The sequence below is a fragment of the Heteronotia binoei genome, chromosome 1 (genome assembly GCF_032191835.1).
Source record: "Heteronotia binoei isolate CCM8104 ecotype False Entrance Well chromosome 1, APGP_CSIRO_Hbin_v1, whole genome shotgun sequence".
NCBI classification, from domain to species: Eukaryota; Metazoa; Chordata; class Lepidosauria; order Squamata; family Gekkonidae; genus Heteronotia; species Heteronotia binoei.
The window spans coordinates 259,583,617-259,601,965 of NC_083223.1; the positions used below are offsets into that span (position 1 = coordinate 259,583,617).

Genomic DNA, 18,349 nt, shown 5'->3' on the forward strand with positions numbered 1-18,349 from the left:
CACACATATTGTGTGGCTCCTGAAGCCCCCACTGCCCTGTTGGCCAGCTTGGAGAAGGCTTTTATCTCTTCAAATTTCTTCTCCAATCCAAGCCTGCCAGCAGCTTGGAGAATGTATTTAAAGTTAAAGTTGCTTTCTTTCCACCTCTCCCTCCCCGTCTATTTGCCTGCCTGCCTTCCTTCCTGTCTTGCAGCTCTCAAACATCTGAGGTTTATTCTATGTGGCTCTTACATTAAGCAAGTTTGGTCGCCCCTGTTAAAGACTAACAAACTTTGTGGCAGGGGATGAGGTTCCATGAGCCCCTGCTCACTTCTTCAGGTACAAAAATAAATACACTTTGTTTTGCAATGGCCTTCTTTTATTGTCTTAACTGGGGAGGAAGCATAAACATTTTTCTTTTAAAAAGAAAGGAATTGGGTTCAGTGGAGTCAAGTCTCCAGAGCGTCTCGGCTCTCATTTTATGACAAGAAAGGTTCCTGCCCGTATGGTTATGAACTTATGCTTGAAGTGTGTGGGTAAGCACTGCTAGAATCTCAGAAGCCAAAAGAGTCATGGCCCTGTCTATTACTATCAAGAGGGAGAATATGGTATGCAAAACACAAGGCATTGTGAAAATACAATTAATATGGGATGCGGGATTCTACTTCCAGATCAAAGGCAGAGTTTGTGGATGGCGCCTGGAAGAATCTGGAGTTTACAGCTGGGATCCTTGTTTAGGCCTGACACAAGACTTCTGTTCTGACTGGGTTAGTAAAACACTGAGAAGCCTAGCTGAGGGAATCTCCTCAGACATCTCAGTACCACTTCCTCTAACAAATCCCTTTCAGTTACTTACTCACCTTTCTCCCAAAAAGGACCCAAAAGGGCATACATCAGACTCCTCTCCTCTATTTCATCATCACAACAACCCTATGAGGTAGGTTAGTCCAAAAGGGTGTGACTGGTCATCCAGCAAGCTTCCATAGTGAAATGATAAGAAACTGGGTCTCCCAGACTCTAGTCCAAGGGTGGCCAAACTTGCTTAATGTAAGAGCCACACAGAATAAATGTCAGATGTTTGAGAGCTGCAAGACATGAACGTCAGATGTTTGAGAGCAGGAAGGAAGGAGATGACCCTGAAGGTCCCTTCCAACTCTATGATTCTAGGAAGGAATCAGGTCTTTGAAATGGAATAAACAATTGCATGGAGAACAGGGCCTTCAGTGGTTACCAGCCACAATGGCTACATGGAACCTCCATGTTCAGAGGCAGTATACCTCCAAAGGACAGATGTGGGGTGGAGTGGGGTGCCATAAGGAAGGGCTACTGCCTCTGAGCCTGCCTTAGAGGAAGCACCTGGCTAGTCCATGTAGGAAACAGGATATGCTGCACCAGTGAGACCTTTGGTCAGATCCAATATTCTTATAACGAACACTGCTCAGGTCAAGCCTCGAAAGAGTCGGAGGGCAAGTTAACTTTTATTATCCCTCTGCTCTGGGAATAGACAGGTATGCCACTCTACTCCGAACACATGGAAAAGTAAGAGAAGTCTGCCGTCAGAGAATAATTACCCAAGAACTGAACGGCAAACAGATGCTAACTTATTAACCATCGATCCCTATAATGCGTTCGTAATAGCCAGCAGTGAATCTCGTGACTGCAAAGGACGGAGGGAAACTCTTTTTCCTCTGGCTTCCTTTGGCTCCGCCTTGTCGTCTTCCCCACCACACATCCTGGATGCTGTTATCTCCCCTTCATGCGCAGCTCCTGACCCACGTTCTCGTTCTTGTGAGCCGGTGAAGATGCCGCACTGCTGAGCTTTGTCTCAGATCTCCTGGCTGATAAAGCAGATTATAATAATACTGTGGTAAAGGGCTGGTGTGTGGGGGGGGGGGGTAGTACAAAGATGGGGGAATGTTAACAAATACCCAACGGCCATCTGCAATCTTTAGGAGTTTGTCCTCTGAGCTGAGCCAGGTCTAAACGTTTTGCAATACTGCCTGGAACGCCCCCACTCGTACAAAGTTTGGTCATTCCATAACTTTGTATTTCCCCAACAACTTCTCCCCTTCAGGCCTAATGCACTCTCCCAACACACACTGCCCCAGGACTGTTTGATGGGGATGGAAGATGGAGCCGGTGGGAGGGCCGGCAAAGGAAGAACGTGTCCCTAATGGGTAACCTCGTGTTAAAAATCTACTGGGGACGAGGGAGCCAAAGCAAAGAAAGAAAAAGGGGACCCGGTTAAAGATTGATCAGCAGGGCTTGCTATCTCCGCCGAGGTTTCGACACTGCTGCTCCGGTCCACTTTATTTCCCGCCCGTGTTAAGAGAAACGAGCTGAACGGGCTCCGCATTGGCCAGGGGCAGAACAGCCCCCCCAGGCGAGCCAAAAAGATAAAGATTTCCAATGCTAGATTCCTGGGCAGCCCTCCAGCATAGCTGAGGCCGGAGATGGGTTAAAGGAGGGAGCTGGCCAAAGGCACAGAATCCTTCCCTCGTAGCTGGGCCAGAGCGTTTCGGGGGCTGTGAGATGCGAGGAAAGGAGGGCAGAGGTTTTTCTTTAAGAAGGCAGTCTGGTAGATGAAGATGAGGGACAGAGGTTAAGAGCGTGAATACTATTTCAGTCGTCGTTGTTGAGGGAGGCCGCGCAAACAAAATGGAGGGCTTCTGGTACCAGAACCTGCACAGATATACAGAGTGGCAAATCCCTGCCTTAAACCAGAGATGGCAGAGGAAAGGCTTTGGTTCTAGTGGTTCTGTACATGTAGGAAGGCCCAATTTCCACCCCTGGCATCTCCCGTAAAAGCCTCTCAAGGGTCAGGTTTCGGAAAAAATCATTCTCTGGCGGAACCAGAGTGTGTCTGCCAGTCCAGGGAAGGGATCCTGAGCTCGGACCAGTTGCCTAACTCAGTACGAGGCAGCTTCTTTTGTTCATCCGCTCCGACTGACAGGAGGATAGGAAATAACATTAAACAAATAAAGACTCCTGTGGAAAGGGCCCACCCACAGAGGAGGCTGCCCGCTGTGTCTCCGCTTGATCCACAGCTTTGGCCTGGCCTCCTTCCAATCGGCTTCCGCTGCTGGCAGGCGGACGGGCGATAATTCCACCACATTTCTCCTCACCCCCCCCCCCCCGTCGTCCTCATCGCTGGGAGGCTGTCCCATTTTATTGACTCTTTAACCAGATTTATGTGGCCTGTTCATTCTGGCTGACTAGTTTACCCGTCTATCAGTGCCGCGCTATGTTATTAGATTCTGGGGGAAGAGGAGAGCTTCACTGTATCGCCGTGGGACTTTGCTCCGATCGTAAGCCGCCACGAGGACCACCGACTGAAAATGCAGGGTGTAACTATTTTAAATAAAATCAGCAGCAGCGCTTTAAATAAACCTCCACTGACGGATTTATTGTCCATGATAATCTCAATCTAATCCTGGTACAGGGCTACTATCCCGCATGATAAACAATATATGCTTCCTCCCCAAAATGAGGCCAGGGGAGAGAAACTGTGTAAGGATATCCCTTGCAACTGTGGTTACCTAGCTCAGCTATGGGGTGGGCTCCCCAGTCATAGAATCATAGAGCTGGAAGGGACCATACAGGCCATCTAGTCCAACCTCCTGCTCCATGCAAGATCAGCCTAAAGCATCTCCAACAAATAATCATCCAGCTACAACAAATAATCATCCAGCCACTCCTTCCTCCTTCCATCTGGTTTCCCCAGAAGCCATGGGCGCAACTGCCATCCACAACTTTTTCTTATCACGCTGCAGCTCCAAAGGTTTATAAGGAAATACGGTGCTTCAATTTTAAGAAGAAGAAGAATTGCAGATTTATACCCCGTCCTTCTTTCTGAATCAGAGACTAAGAGTGGCTTACAATCTCCTATATCTTCTCCCCTGTGGGGTGGGTGGGGCTGAGAGGGCTCTCACAGCAGCTGCCCTTTCAAGGACAACTTCTGCCAGAGCTATGGCGGACCCAAGGCCATTCCAGCAGCTGCAGGTGGAGGAGTGGGGAATCAAACCCGGTTCTCCCAGATAAGAGTTTGTACACTTAACCACTACAACCAAACTGGCTCTCAAGACAGGGACTAGGGTTGCATCTGAGACCCCTTCATCTGCCCCACTCTTAATTCTGAGGTAGTGGGACAGGCTGCAGTTCCTCAGTGAGAGGACAACCCAGCTTCATGGTGGAGCGCCTACTTGGCATGCAGAAGGTCCCAGGTTCAATCCCCGGCATCGCTGGTTTAAAAGACTCAGATAAGAGATGTGAAAGACTTCCACCCGAGACCCCAGACAACAGCTGCCAGCCTGAGCAAACAATACTGACTCTGAAGGACCAAGGGTCTGATTCAGTATAAGGCAGCGTCATGCGTTCATGTGTGTGTGAGGGGCTGTAGCTCAGGGCCCGAGCATCAGCTTAGCATGCCACAACTGAGTTCGGCACCTCTGCAGTCGCTACACCATGCTAAGGCAGCTTCGTGTGTTCACAACTCTAGCCACCATCTCGGCCTCACTCCCCCAACCCCGGTCCCAACTTGACAGCCACTGAATTTGACCTCCTCTTCTTCCCTGGCTCAAGAACTCGGTTTGGAAACCCCCTCCCGCTCCTGATCCTGCTACCGGGGACCCAGCCTCTTCCAGAAGTTAAGAGCATCCCCCTAGACCGCAAGCTGGGAGGGCAAAGTGCTACTTGGAAGCGGTCAATTAAATACTGGGGCCTCCAGATTCCTTTCAGGGGGGAAGGGTGGGCTCAGGTCCGAAATGTCGCTTCCTGCCGTTTCAGAGTCATGGAGACAGCTGTGTGCAGATGGTGGGAGAGACCGGGGAGGGGAGAGTCTACAGGATCCTTGAGTCAGGGTGTCTTGCGGCATGGCTGGGCATTCTGCATCCTCCCCCAAATGCCTACATTCCACGATCGTCAGTCATCATCCTGTCGGGTGTATACAAGTGATTCATTTGCCCAATGCTGCCCACTGTCAATAAATGGATTTTGGCAAATGCCTCAGCATTTCAGATGAGACTGAATGGAATAGCAAAGCAGAAGGGAAGGAAGCTGAGGCCCAGAGCACAGAGCTGGGAAGAGAGTTAAGGTGTTCAGGGCTCCCAAAAGATCACGAACACTCAGGCAGCGCCAGCTATAGGGTGCGTGGCACCCCAGGTAGGCGCCCTGCCCACCACCACCCCGCTGCTGCAGCCCCCCCTGCTGCCCTCCCTCCACAGCGCTGCAACTCCGTGCCCATCCCTATCAGAGTGCGCCGCACCAAGGCTGGCCCTATCAGCTTTGATGCAGGCGGTGCGCCATCTAATCCTTTGACGCGCGCATGGGAGAAGGCTTCTTCCCCCTCCTTCCTGGAACCGGAAGTGAGGGAGAGTGAAGCCTTCTCCCTCACGTGCTTCAATGGATTAGATGCTGCACCAGCCGCATCAAAGCCAGTAGGGCCCAGCTCCTCTGCTCGTGCCAGGAGGGGAGGGGGCAGTGGGCAAAGCACAAGGGAAGGGAGGGGGTGGGCGGTGGCAGCAGCGGCGGGGGGAAGGCAGGCAAGCAAACTAGGCGGTTGTAGTGGGCACTGGAGGGGTGCCCAATTCGGCACCCCCTCCTCCCAGCACTCTAGGCAACTGCCTAGTTTGCCTAGTGGGCGAACTGGCCCTGCACCCAGGTTTGCTTCTTCACTGCCACAGGAGGTGGTGGCGGCAGCTACAAGCATAATCAGCTTCAAGAGGAGCAGAGTCCATCAGTGGCTATTAGCCACAGCGTATTGTTGGAACTCTCTGTCTGGGGCAAGTGATGCTCTGTATTTTTGGTGCTTGGGGGGCACAGTGGGAGGACTTCTAGTGTCCTGGCCCCACTGATGGACCTCTTGATGGCACCTGGTTTTGGCTACTGTGTGACACAAAGGGTTGGACTGGATGGGGCATTGGCCTGATCCAACATGGCTTCTCTTATGTTCTTACGTTATGTTCTTCTGCTGCCAGCAACCAGCCACCATCCAACGTCTGTACACATGAGGGGTCTGGAAACGTCATGATGTGATGTAATGACTGCATAAGAGCAGTTTAAAGAAGCCATCAGGGTTTGTAATTTTTTAATGTAATTGATTTTTTATATATGTATTTTTAATGTTGTACATCGCCCTGAGCCTGGCGTTAACCAGGATAGGGCGATTCATCAAATGTAATAGATAATAATAATAACATTGTTTCTTTGAACAAAGGGTGAGTTTCTCATGATTCCACACCAGTCACTAAATTCTGAGTTTTCACAATGCAGAGATATGGGCATCCAGAAGTGAGAAGTTATGAAAAGACAAGATTCATTGGAGAAGACAATAGCGCTAGGGACAGTTGAAGGCAATGGGAAAAGAGGAAAACTCAACAAGAGATGGACTGACTCAATCCAGGAAGGCATGGTCCTCAGTTTCCAAGATGTGGACGTTTGGGGGCTCAGTAATTCACAGGGTTGCTGTATGTCAGAAGTGACTTGACAATACTTAACACAAAGAGAGAAGCTAGAAAACCCTCAGCACTTCTCCATCCTGGGAATTCGTTTGTTGCCAAGATGCAGGAAAGGAAGCAAGTCGCTGAGAGCTCACTTTCATAGAATCAAAGGGTTGGAAGGGAACTCCAGGGTCATCTAGTTCAACACCCTGCACAATGCAGAAACTTCATAAATACCTCCCCCCCACACATACATCCCCAGTGACCCTGCTCCATGCCCAGAAGATGGCAAAAACCTCCAGGATCCCTTGCCAAACTGGGCTGGAGAAAAATTGCTGACTGACCTCAAAGTGGCAATTAGCGTTTCCTGGGCGTGTAAGAAAGGACCATGAGAACTAAGCACCGATGCAACCCTTCCTGCCCTCCCTCTCACGATCTGCCTAATTCACAGAAGGAGCACTGCTGCCAGATGGCCATCTAGCCTCTGCTTAAAAACCTCCAAGGAAGGAGAAACCATCGCCTCCTGAGGAAGCCTGTTCCACTGAGGAACCATTCTGTCAAGAAGTTCTTCCTAATGTTTAACTGGAAACTCTTCCGATCTAATTTTAACCTGTTGGTTCTGGTCTGACCTTCTGGGACCACAGAAAACAACCCTACACCATCCTCTACATGACAGCCCTGTCAGATTCTCCAGGTCGTGGGGTGCGGGAGGGGGAGGGAGATGGCTCCAGGGCACCACTTAAGAGTTGGGAGGACACACCTCAGACCGGGTCAGCAGGGCAGTTTCAGTCACCTGTAGTCTGCAACTGACCCTCGCTCTTGCCTTCTCTCAGCTTCCTCTCTGTGTATCTCGCCCTCTTCTGGCACTGAGATCTTCCTCCCCGGTATGGGCTGTCTCCTTTCCCTTAAATCCCTGTCCATCCAGTCCCTGCTCCCTCTCACCAACATTCCCAAAATTTTATTGGAACGCTCAGTTCTCCTCCCGAGTAACAGGTGAGGAGTTGGGTCAGCCCAAAGAGTGGACATCCCTTTGATGGAAGGAAAGCTAGACGACTCTGGGGTTCCCCAATCATTGCCAGAAGTATCAGCAGCCGGCTGAGGTCTGGAGCCCCCCTCCTGGGCAAGAGGGGTGTGTGTCACGGCTGGGGCCAGGTCAGGCAAAGTCCAGGGGCAGTCCGAGGTCTGTAGCCAGTAAGCAGGAGGGTCCGAGGCACCAAATCTGAATCACTGTACAAGTATTGCAGGTCCGAGGTCCAGAAGCCGAGGTCAGGGAGTCCAGAAGTCACAAGCCAAAGTCAGGGAGTCCAGAAACCAAAGTCAAGCCGGAGTGGATGCTAGAACATCAGGGAGATGACTAGTTGCTTCCACAAAGCCTCCTCCCAAAGCCTACAGCTATATAGCCCTCTGCTGGCTGTTGCCCATTTGGGCTAATTGCTGGCTTAGAGAGGCAGCCAGGATCCTGTTGCAACTCAAGCATCCTTGCTCTTAGAAGGGCCAGAATCCTCTCAAAACTCAGGGCTCAGGGAGCGTCTTGCTTGTGAGCGTGCCGCCCTCCTCCGATCCCTGCGGTCCTGACGGAGGCGGTCACGCACACGCGCCACCCGAGAGGGCGAGGCAGGGGGGCTGGGATCTTCTCCAGCAGGAGGCAGGGGCACTGGTGCAGGTGGCAGGGGCACAGTTTCTTCTGCAGGCTCAACTTCCTCTGCAGGGTCCCCAGCACCCATGACAGTGTGGTTGAGTCAGTGGTTATTAGCCACAGGCTATAGATGGAACTCTCTGTCTGGGGCAGTGATGTTCTGTACTCTTGGTGTGGGGGTGGGCGGGCTTCTAGTGTCCTGGCCCCACTGATGGACCTCCTGATGGCTCCTGGGTTTTTTGGCCATCGTGTGACACAGAGTGTTAGACTGGATGGGCCACTGGTCTCATCCAACATGGCTTCTCATGTTCTGGGAGAGGGGCCGAAGGCCAGACCTCTGCGCAAGCCCTTCAAGTACTTGAATATGGTGGTCATATCACCTCTCAGCCGCCTCCTCTCCAGGCAGACTCGCTGACCTCCGGGAAGACTTTAAGACTTGCTCTGTAGCTGATGGGATCTGAAAACGTTTTGGCCCCACTAATCCGATAGCCAACGCTATCTTATCCGGCACTCATCCAAATACCAAACAAAGCCAGTGAAGGAGATGTTAACTTAAAGCAATAGAATGAGGGATGAACTAAACAAAACATCGTCCAGTCACATCAAAAAGGTCCAAAGAGCTTCCCGGCCCTGCAAGGTTCTGCCTCCTCCCTTGGAAGCACATTAGCTCAACATCCAAAAACACAGGATGGGTGAGGGCAGTCTTATTTGTGATGCAGAAGGCTGCTCCCTCGATCACCTGCCAAGCATCCCCATCTCAGGCTGACGAGAAAGCTCCCCACCACTGTAGACAGAACTCCTTTGTATATTAGGCCATACACCCCTGATGTAGCCAATCCCCTTGGAGCTCACAGTAGGCCCTGTACTAAGAGCCTGGTAAGCTCTTGCAGGATTGGCTACATCGGGGGTGAGGGGTGGGGCTTAATATGCAAAGGAATTCCTGCGACAAAAAATAGCCCTGACTGTAGATAAAAGAAATCAGTCAGGTGTCTCCGGTGGTTTCTGCCAAGGGTGATTACTGATGGCCTAAGACAGGGGTGGGCAAACTTGCTTAACATAAGAGCCACATAGAGTAAGTGTCAGATGTTTGAGAGCCGCAAGACAGGAAGGAAGGAAGGAAGGAAGGGAGGAAGGGAGGAAGGGAGGAAGGGAGGAAGGAAGGAAGGAAGGAAGGAAGGAAGGAAGGAAGGAAGGAAGGAAGGAAGGAAGGAAGGAAGGAAGGAAGGAAGGAAGGAAGGAAGGAAGGAAGGAAGGAAGGAAGGAAGGAAGGAAGGAAGGAAGGCAAATAGATGGGGGCGGGAGGAAGGAGATAGCGGTGCAAAGAAAGCGACTTTAAATGCATTGTACAAGCCATCAACTGGTTAAGCCTGGTGAAGTGATTTAAAGAGACAGCCTTCTCCAAGCCAGTCATCAGGGTGATGGGGGCTTCAAGACCCACACAATACGTGTGCAAGAGCCACAGCTTGGCCACCCTTGGCCTAGGACCACTGTCCAACATTACAAAAGGTTTCTGGGTGCAGTCTCAATTCAACCAGGGACTGGATGTACTCAAAGTGGACTGAGATGCCTCCTTATGGAAAATGCAAGGCTTTGTTGATTACAAACATAGGTTGTCTTTCTTTCACATTCTCGACCTCTCTTTTCACACAGGCAGACAAATTAAAACCTGGACCCGAGCGGGAATTCAAACCGGTATGCTCCAGTGACCAAAAAGGCTGGTTTTCTTAAAAGAAGCTACACTAGCACACTTCTGGCCCAACACTGCCCTCTTCAGGAAAGCTGAGGGAGGAGAAACTCAAGGAGACGCCTGAAGACAGAGGGATGACAAACGGGTCACTGGATTTATTTTATTTTAAAGACATGCCCCAGGCTTAGTTGCTCCTTTTCCCTTCAGAAGCACTCCACTGTGTTTCCTGCAATTATTCTATAAACTCCATAGTCCATTCAGTTCTGCCAGGCTGAAGACCAGAACCAAAGGGAAGGGGAAATGCCAAAAAAGACAAAGAGCGGCGTAACCCCCCTTTAAAACTAAAACTAATGAAATTGTCACAAGGTATATTGTGTAAGCTGTTGAATTTCTCCCAACTCTTAATCGAGGCTGGATGTGGAAAAAAAAATTAAAAGGGGGGGGGGGGGGAAGGAAGGGAAAAAGACGTTTCAAAGGCAGGCAAAATTACAGTTTGCAGCCGACCTGGAATGGAGGCAAGCAGGCGATGGAGAATTAATTAGATGTGATGGCGGCGAGCGAAAAGCAGATTTCAAGATGCACCAGAGATTACTCACTCTCTCTCTCTCTCTGAGAAAATGGAAGTCATCACATCCTTCCTTGGCACGTGCACACAAACACACACACGCACACGTACCCACACTCACAGTTCTTCATTCAAGCTTAAGACTGTCCGTGTGACCCACAGGGGTGTTCTCCAGGGAAAGCCCCTCTGCAACAAACGGGAATGGCGCTTCTGTTTTGAAGGATGGGGCTTGTGGGGGAACGCACCCCTTGCTTGCACTAGAGTTCTGAGGGGAGGCTGATGTGGGGAGGACCCTGACCCGTACTGCCTCTAAAATAAACATCAGAAGGTCTAGCTGGCTTGATACTAACAAGCTCTATACCAATGGTCTTCAAACCCCTGGCCTGGGGCCCCTGCAGGGTTGCCAGCTCTGGGCTGAAAAACACCTGGAGACTTGAGAGGTAAAGCCTGGGGAGAGAGGAGTTTGGGGACAGGAGGGACCTCAGCAGCTTACAATGCTATAGTGTTCACTCTCCAAAGCAGCCATTTTCTCCAGGATAGTGAAGAGCCCAGTACATCTTTAAGACTAACAAATTGTATTGTAGCATAAGCTTTTGAGAAACACAGCTCCCTTCGTCAGATGCATCTGATGAAGAGAGCTATGTTTCTCAAAAGCTTATGCTACAATGAAATTTGTTGCTCTTAAAGGAGCTACTGGACTTGTTACTGTTTTGCCGCAACAGACAGTTATTTTCTCCAGGGGAACTGATTTCTACTGTATGGAGATCAGGTGGAATAGTGTGAGATCTTAAGGCCCCACTTGGAGGTTGGCAATCCTAGATCCTCGGGGGGGGGGGGGGTCACAGAGACCACTGACAGAACTGTTGTTGGTTTTTTTGCAAGGGCCTGAAACCTGTGCGCTTGTGTGAGGAGCTTTTAAGCTAGATACCATGCACGGCAGAAGCAGTTCAAAGTGTCCGATTAGGATCAGGGAGACCAGGCTTCGAATCCTGGCTCCGTCACGGAGGCCCGCTGAGTGGGTACTCTACAAGCCGATCTCAGTAATCGGGAGCTGGCGAGCATGATGTGAAACAGAGAACCTGCAAGTGGGAAAGAGTTAAGAGCCTCCCTCTTGGCCTGCTCTTTTCCTGTTCCAAACGTTGTTATTTAGAATGTGCACATGCCACCTTTCCACCAAAAGAAAACTCACAGCAGCCCTACTGCATCAGTCCACAGACCCATTTAATCCACACTGTTTCCCACAGCAGTCAGCCAGATGCCAGCCAGTAAAGCAGGACAGTAACATCCCTCTCTTGCTGCTGCTCTTCAGCAACTGACATTCAAAGGTATACTGTCTCTGAATATGGGGGCTCCACTTAGCCAACATGGCTAAATAATAACTTCCCTCCTGCATGATTTTTTTTTTTAAAGTCCACTAGTATTATATATAAGTTGCTCTATCTCATGACAGCAAATTCCATAAGCTACTTATGTACCACTGGCACAATTCTGCAAACACAGCGCTGACCATCGGGAATGGCATTATGGAGCAGCAACAGAGTAGCTGTCTTCTTCTGCAAAAGCTTTTACAAAAGGGCAAAATGAATTTTGAGCTGCTCAGGACTCATCATGGAGGAAGCCACGTGATCCAGGAGAGAATGCCACCATCTTGGAACCACCATCGAAAAGGCCCCGTCTCCTGTGAACACTGCCTCCAGAATGCAAAGCAGGGCCTCTGAAATTAAACAGGAGAGCCCAAACAGGAGAAGGTAAACCTTAGGATACGCTTGGCCTCAGACCAATGAGGGATCTCAGGCTCAACAGCAGAGCTTTGAACTGGGCTCAGAAATTAAGCAGAAGCCAGTGAAATCGAGACAGGAATATGTTCCGCACGCAGGACCACCAATGAGATCTCCGCTGCCACATTCTGAACCAGCCGCAGTGGCTGCCTGCTTTTCAAAGATAGGCCGATGTACAAAGCTGCTTATCAGCCACTGCCAAGACCGTCAGAGGAAGAGAAGGAAGCAGCAATAATGAAACGAGGCCCCTGCCGCAACTGAAAGCACCGATGCCCACAACCCCCTTCTCCCTTGGCCTCCTGGACCAGACGTCACACCAGCCCCGGTATTTCACTCTATCTGCCGGTGGGGGTGGCAGTGCTTCCTCCTGCAAAGATCTGTGGCTTGGATGAGCCGAAGGGCAACCCCCCCTCTCTCCGTTTTGTAACGTACCTTCTTGGATTTGCTGAAGAAGGCATGTTTGATCTCCTCGAACGTGGCATCTGGTTTGATCCCCAACAAATCATAGTAATTGCTGTCCCTGGCTGGAGACCTACGAAGAGGAGAGCAGAGTTGCTGACTCAGCCGTGGCAGGGGCGTCGTCATCTTTTTTTTGTCAAGTCAAGCAGCCAACTGATGGAGACCCTATGGGGTTTTCAAAGCAAGAGACTTTCAGAGGTGGTTTGCTATTGCCTTCCTCTGCGTAGCCACCCTGGATTGGCTTGCTGGTCTCCCATCCAAACACTGACAAGAGCAGAACCTGCTTAGCTTCCAATATCTGATAAGAGTGGCCTAGCCTGAGCTATCCAGGCCTGGGCCAGTATCATATATGATCCTGGGGTGTATCAACAGGGACATACAGGGCTGGCGCATGGGAGTAGGCCAAGTAATTATTATTTATTTGTCAAATTTAAATCCCACCCTCTCCTGACAGGCTCAGGGCGGCAGTGGGAAGTAGCCCTGTACTAAGGGCCTGGTAAGCTCTTGCAGGATTGGCTACATCGGGGTGGGAGTGGGGCTTAATATGCAAAGGAGTTCCTGAGACAAAAAAAAGCCCTGACTGTAGATAAAATAATCCTGATCCTGCATTGAGCAGGGGTCTGGACTAGATGGCCTGTCTGGCCCCTTCCAACTCTGGGATTCTATGACCTTCACATATGGAAACAGAGTGGCTGTATGCGTGCTAGCAAGAAACTATCAGCAGACGCATGGAGGAGAGGCCTATCAATGAAGAAGAAGAAGATATTGGATTTACATCCTGCCGTATACTCTGAATCTCAGAGTCTCAATCTCCTCTACCTCCCCCTCACCCCACAACAGACACCCTGTGAGATGGGTGGGGCTGGGAGAGCTTTTACAGCAGCAGCTGCCCTTTCAAGGACAACTCCTGTGAAAGCTATGGCTGACCCAAGGCCATTCCAGCAGCTGCAAGTGGAGGAGTGGGGAATCAAATCCGGTTCTCCCAGATAAGAGTCTGCGCACTTAACCACTACATCAAACTGGCCATCAGAAGTCACCCTTGGCAGAAACCGCCAGAGACAGAAAACCAGCTCTCAGGCATAAGAACATAAGAACATAAGAGAAGCCATGTTAGATCAGGCCAATGGCCCATCCAGTCCAACATTCTGTGTCACACAGCGGCCAAATATATATATATATATATATATATATATATATATATATATATATATATATATATATATATATATATACACACACACACACACACACACTGTGGCTAATAGCCACTGATGGACCTCTGCTCCATATTTTTATCTAACCCCTTCTTGAAGGTGGCTATGCTTGTGGACGTCACCACCTCCTGTGGCAGTGAATTCCACATGTTAATCACCCTTTGGGTGAGGAAATACTTCCTTTTATCCGTTTTAACCTGTCTGCTCAGCAATTTCATCGAATGCCCACGAGTTCTTGTATTGTGAGAAAGGGAGAAAAGTACTTCTTTCTCTACTTTCTCCATCCCATGCATTATCTTGTAAACTTCTATCATGTCACCCCTCAGTCGACGTTTCTCCAAGCTAAAGAGCCCTAAGCGTTTCAACCTTTCTTCATAGGGAAGGTGTTCCAGCCCTTTAATCATTTTAGTTGCCCTTTTCTGAACTTTCTCCAATGCTATAATATCCTTTTTGAGGTGCGGCGACCAGAACTGCACACAGTACTCCAAATGAGACCGCACCATCGATTTATACAGAGGCATTATGATACTGGCTGATTTGTTTTCAATTCCCTTCCTAATAATTCCCAGCATGGCGTTGGCCTTTTTTATTGCAAACGCACACTGTCTTGACATTTTCAGTGAATTATCTACCATGACCCCAAGATCTCTCTCTTGGTCTGTCTCTGCCAGTTCACACCCCATCAACTTGTATTTGTAGCTGGGATTCTTGGCCCCAATGTGCATTACTTTGCACTTGGCCACATTGAACCGCATCTGCCACGTTGACGCCCACTCACCCAGCCTCAACAGATCCCTTTGGAGTTCCTCACAATCCTCATAGTCTGCCTGCTGGATGCTTGGAAGCATTAAACCCTGGTTTGGGTTCTCAACTGAGGTTCGCCAGCCCATAGTTTGGCATAAGGTCTGAACTAAATTGGTATGTCTAAATTCAAGTCCAGTAGCATCTTACAGACCAACAAGATTTCCAGAATATGAGCTTTCAAGAACCAAAGTTCCCTTTGTCAGAGCTACGACTCTCAAAAGCTTATATCCAGAAAATCTTACTTGTCTAAGGAGTTACCTGTCTTGAATTTCGCTCTTCTACTGCAGACCAGTAAGTTGAGTTCGTGTGAGCTAACTCACAGTTTTTTAGCCTCCAGATCACACATTTTTGTCTTAGCTCAGGAAGGATTGCTCCAGAGCAAACTAATTTATGCAGTAGCCAGACCTCTTGCTCACAACTTTAATGCCAGTAGCTCATGAAGCAGAATTTTTGCTCACAAAACTCCACAGCCTAGAGGGAGCATTGATGGCTACCTGCCTGAAAAGGACGTTTAAGTGCTTCCCAGGGTGTTGTGAAGACAAATGCAATACTGCATGCCCCGAGGCAGCACACCTGCAAATCACAGACTCTACTGGGGGCAAAAGCGGTCACTTCCTTGTCTTATCTGTGAGCGACCAGAAATGATCTTATTGGCCCTACTGAAAACCAGATACTGGCCCAGATGAACCTTTGGTTCGATCCAGCAAGATGATCCTGATGTTCCATTTCGATGGAACATTCTCCACAAGGACTGTTTTACAAAACGTCATTCCAAAAATGCTTCTAAACGCTGCAACCGCTAAGCTGGAAGATGTCCAGAGAAGAAAATGGGCAGATAAAAGGTGTTGGTTTTAAAGATGTGGCTCCTCCACTATCACCACCCTACGCATGGTGAATTCAGATTCAGACAGGGTACCCAAGAGACCTGGGGGAACTACGCACCACAGAGCACGTTTCTCTTCCTGACACACGTATACCGAACATGAAAGAACAGGAGGTTCATCACAAACTTAAGAGGACAGGGCTGGAGAAGGATATTTATAACATTCACCAGCTGTGTATATAATAGCGCCTGAATCAGCCAACCAAAGTGCCTCCCCTTTATCAGGGACAGCCTGGAAGGCGGGAAAATTGCCAGCAGAAGTGAGGTTTTGCCTTTCCTCCCTCCCCCCCCCCGCCACCTCCAGCGCTCCCCTGTTATTCTGGGAATAAATCTTGCTAATTCGACCAGAGTAAATAATTGTTTTATTTAAACAGGAGTGGCCTTGAGGCATGGGTGGGGTGATGCTCTCTGCCCACCGGATGCAGCCAACGGAAGGATGTTTAATACACTGGGAAAAGAGGGATGGGGTGATCCTCTGAGGAAGTCTAAATCCAGGACAGGAGCATGTGCTTTCCAACTCTCTGGGTCCTGGAGACGGAACAGCAGGTAGAAGGTCTCTCTGGGTCAGGCTTGAGGTATTTATGTTGGCCTTGGCCAATCAAGAGGCTGCCCACTCCAAGGGCCCAAGCCAATCAAGAGGCTGCCCACTCCAAGGGCCCAAGCCAATCAAGAGGCTGCCCACTCCAAGGGCCCAAGCCAATCAAGAGGATGCCCACTCCAAGGCCCAAGTCATCTAAGCAAGCATTTATTTATCTATATCCTTGGGGTCCAGCAGGAACTAATTTGCATATTAAGCCACACTCCTTGGTGTCAAGCCAACTGGAACTGCATTCCTGATAATAAAAAAAAAGTCCCGTATAGCCTGGTTTTGACCCCAGTTGGCACTCAAAGTGGATTGGAACATGGTTCCCCTCCTTTGTTTTCTCACAACAAACCTATGAAGTAGGCCAGGCCAAGAATGACAGGCCCAAGGCCATTCAGCCAGCTTCCACACTTAAAGTGGGGTTTCGAACCTGGATCACCCAGAGGCCTACTCTGCTGCTGCGTCCACTACACCACCCTGGCTCTCCCTGTGCACCTCTGCCCCCTTCCATGCCCGAAGATGATGACGACATTGGATTTATATCCCACCCTATACTCTGAATCTCAGAGTGGCTCACAATCTTCTTTATCCTCTCCTCCCACAACAGAGGCGGGTGGGGCTGAGAGAGTTCTCACAGAAGCTGCCCTTTCAAGGGTCGTTTTCGCACTCACCTCCAGCCGGCGCGACCCCCCTCTTCACCGCGCAGGATCTGCGCGGATTTCGCACTAAATGCCGCGGAGCAGCCTTTTGCGCCGGAAACTCCCGGCACAAAAGCCGCTCAAACGTAAATCGCCAAAAAGCAGTTTGGCGTTTGCGCGGCTTTTGCGACGGGAGTTTCCGGCGCAAAAGGCTGCTCCGCGGCATTTAGTGCGAAATCCGTGCAGATCCTGCGCGGTGAAGAGGGGGGTCGCGCCGGCTGGAGGTGAGTGCGAAAACGACCAAGGACAACTCCTGCGAGAGCTATGGCTGACCCAAGGCCATTCCAGCAGCTGCAAATGAGAGCTCGGAATCAAACTTGGATCTCCAAGATAAGAGTCTGCGCACTTAACCACTACACCAAACTGGCTCTGAGGCTCTCAGTCCCAGGAAGGCTGCTAACCAGGTCCCTGCCAACTTGGGTCAAGTCCCAGATGCCCTGGATAATTGAAGGGGGGGGGGGAGATCTCACCAATTGTAGAGGGCGGTTGAGAATGCTCGGCGCCCAGCATCTTGACACTGTCGGCAGCATCTGCAGATGAGATAGGGAATGGCTGAGGTCATCTTCAGCCCCCAAGGAGCACCACACCCAGGTCCTGGGATGCAGCAGATAGGTAATCACTGGAGAAGAGCACAGGGAGACAATCAGAGTTGTTCCATTTAACAATACTACTCAGCAGCTCATTCTCAACTGCACCCAAGCAGGAAGTGCTTACGGCTGCTCTTCCCCACAAACATTTCTTCTCCCTATCCATTGTTCTCCCCACTGGCTGTTTTTAGACTGTGCACTCATTTGAGGGGTGGCGGCGAAGGGACCGATCTATTTGTTGCATGTGCAGGTTTGGAAGGCACGCTATGGTAGGACAATGCTTCTGAATGGAGAAAATTACAGCTCTTGGAGGTCATCAACAGACTTGCCCCTACATGATAGATCCTAATTGTTACCACAGACCTATAAGGCAGGCCAGTGTCACGCTCTCCACGTTGCAGACTACAGGACTGAGGTTTATTTACATTATTTACAGTCTGCCATTCTCACGCAGATTACACAGTGAAAGTCTCTAGGCAGATTACACAGTGAAAGTCAATACAATCGATGGGTGGGACATCCAATAAACAATGCAATCAGCTTAGGGTTGTAGAACCAGCCAAAAGCTTAAGGACAGAAGCAAAGCATTAAGTATTAGCACAACACATTAAATCAGGGGTGTCAAACTCATTTGCTATGAGGGCCGGATCTGACATAAATGAGACCTTGATGGGCTGGGCCATGCGTGTCATAAAATGTAATGCCAGGTAGCAGAGATATAAACTTTACAAAGGACACAGACACACACAATTAAAGATTTTTTTAAAAACTTAAAACGGTATCTCTCTTCTTTGTATCTCTCCCTAAGCGATCCAGGGAACTGGGCAAAGTTCCTCAGAGGACCAGGAGGGAGAGGAGCCTCAGCCAATAGAAGGAAGAGAGGCTTGGCTCAGTAGCTCAGCAGTGCGATTGAAAGAGCCTGGCAAAGCAAGCTGTGATGCAGAAGGAAGCAAGAGAGAAGGAGATGGAAACAGATGACAGCCAGTTGCTCACAGGCCTGATAGGAGCCCTCCAGGGGCCTGATTTGGCCCCCAGGGCC

The 18,349-nt window shown here is 49.9% G+C and overlaps 2 protein-coding genes across 2 annotated transcripts in view; both read right to left on the bottom strand.

The window, feature by feature from the left end:
* The window catches only part of DNAJC4 (DnaJ heat shock protein family (Hsp40) member C4), a 61,131-nt gene extending 43,795 nt beyond the window's left edge, over positions 1-17,336 (bottom strand). The window contains exons 1-2 of the mRNA XM_060254546.1: positions 17,194-17,336; positions 12,515-12,614 (exon numbers count right to left, since the gene is read on the bottom strand). Of these exons, the coding sequence (XP_060110529.1) occupies positions 12,515-12,614; positions 17,194-17,285 (192 nt within the window). The 5' untranslated portion in view covers positions 17,286-17,336. The remainder of the gene's footprint in view (positions 1-12,514; positions 12,615-17,193) is intronic.
* Positions 1-18,349, bottom strand: part of FKBP2 (FKBP prolyl isomerase 2) — a 325,209-nt gene that overhangs the window by 148,212 nt on the left and 158,648 nt on the right. The gene's annotated exons all lie outside the window — the stretch shown is intronic.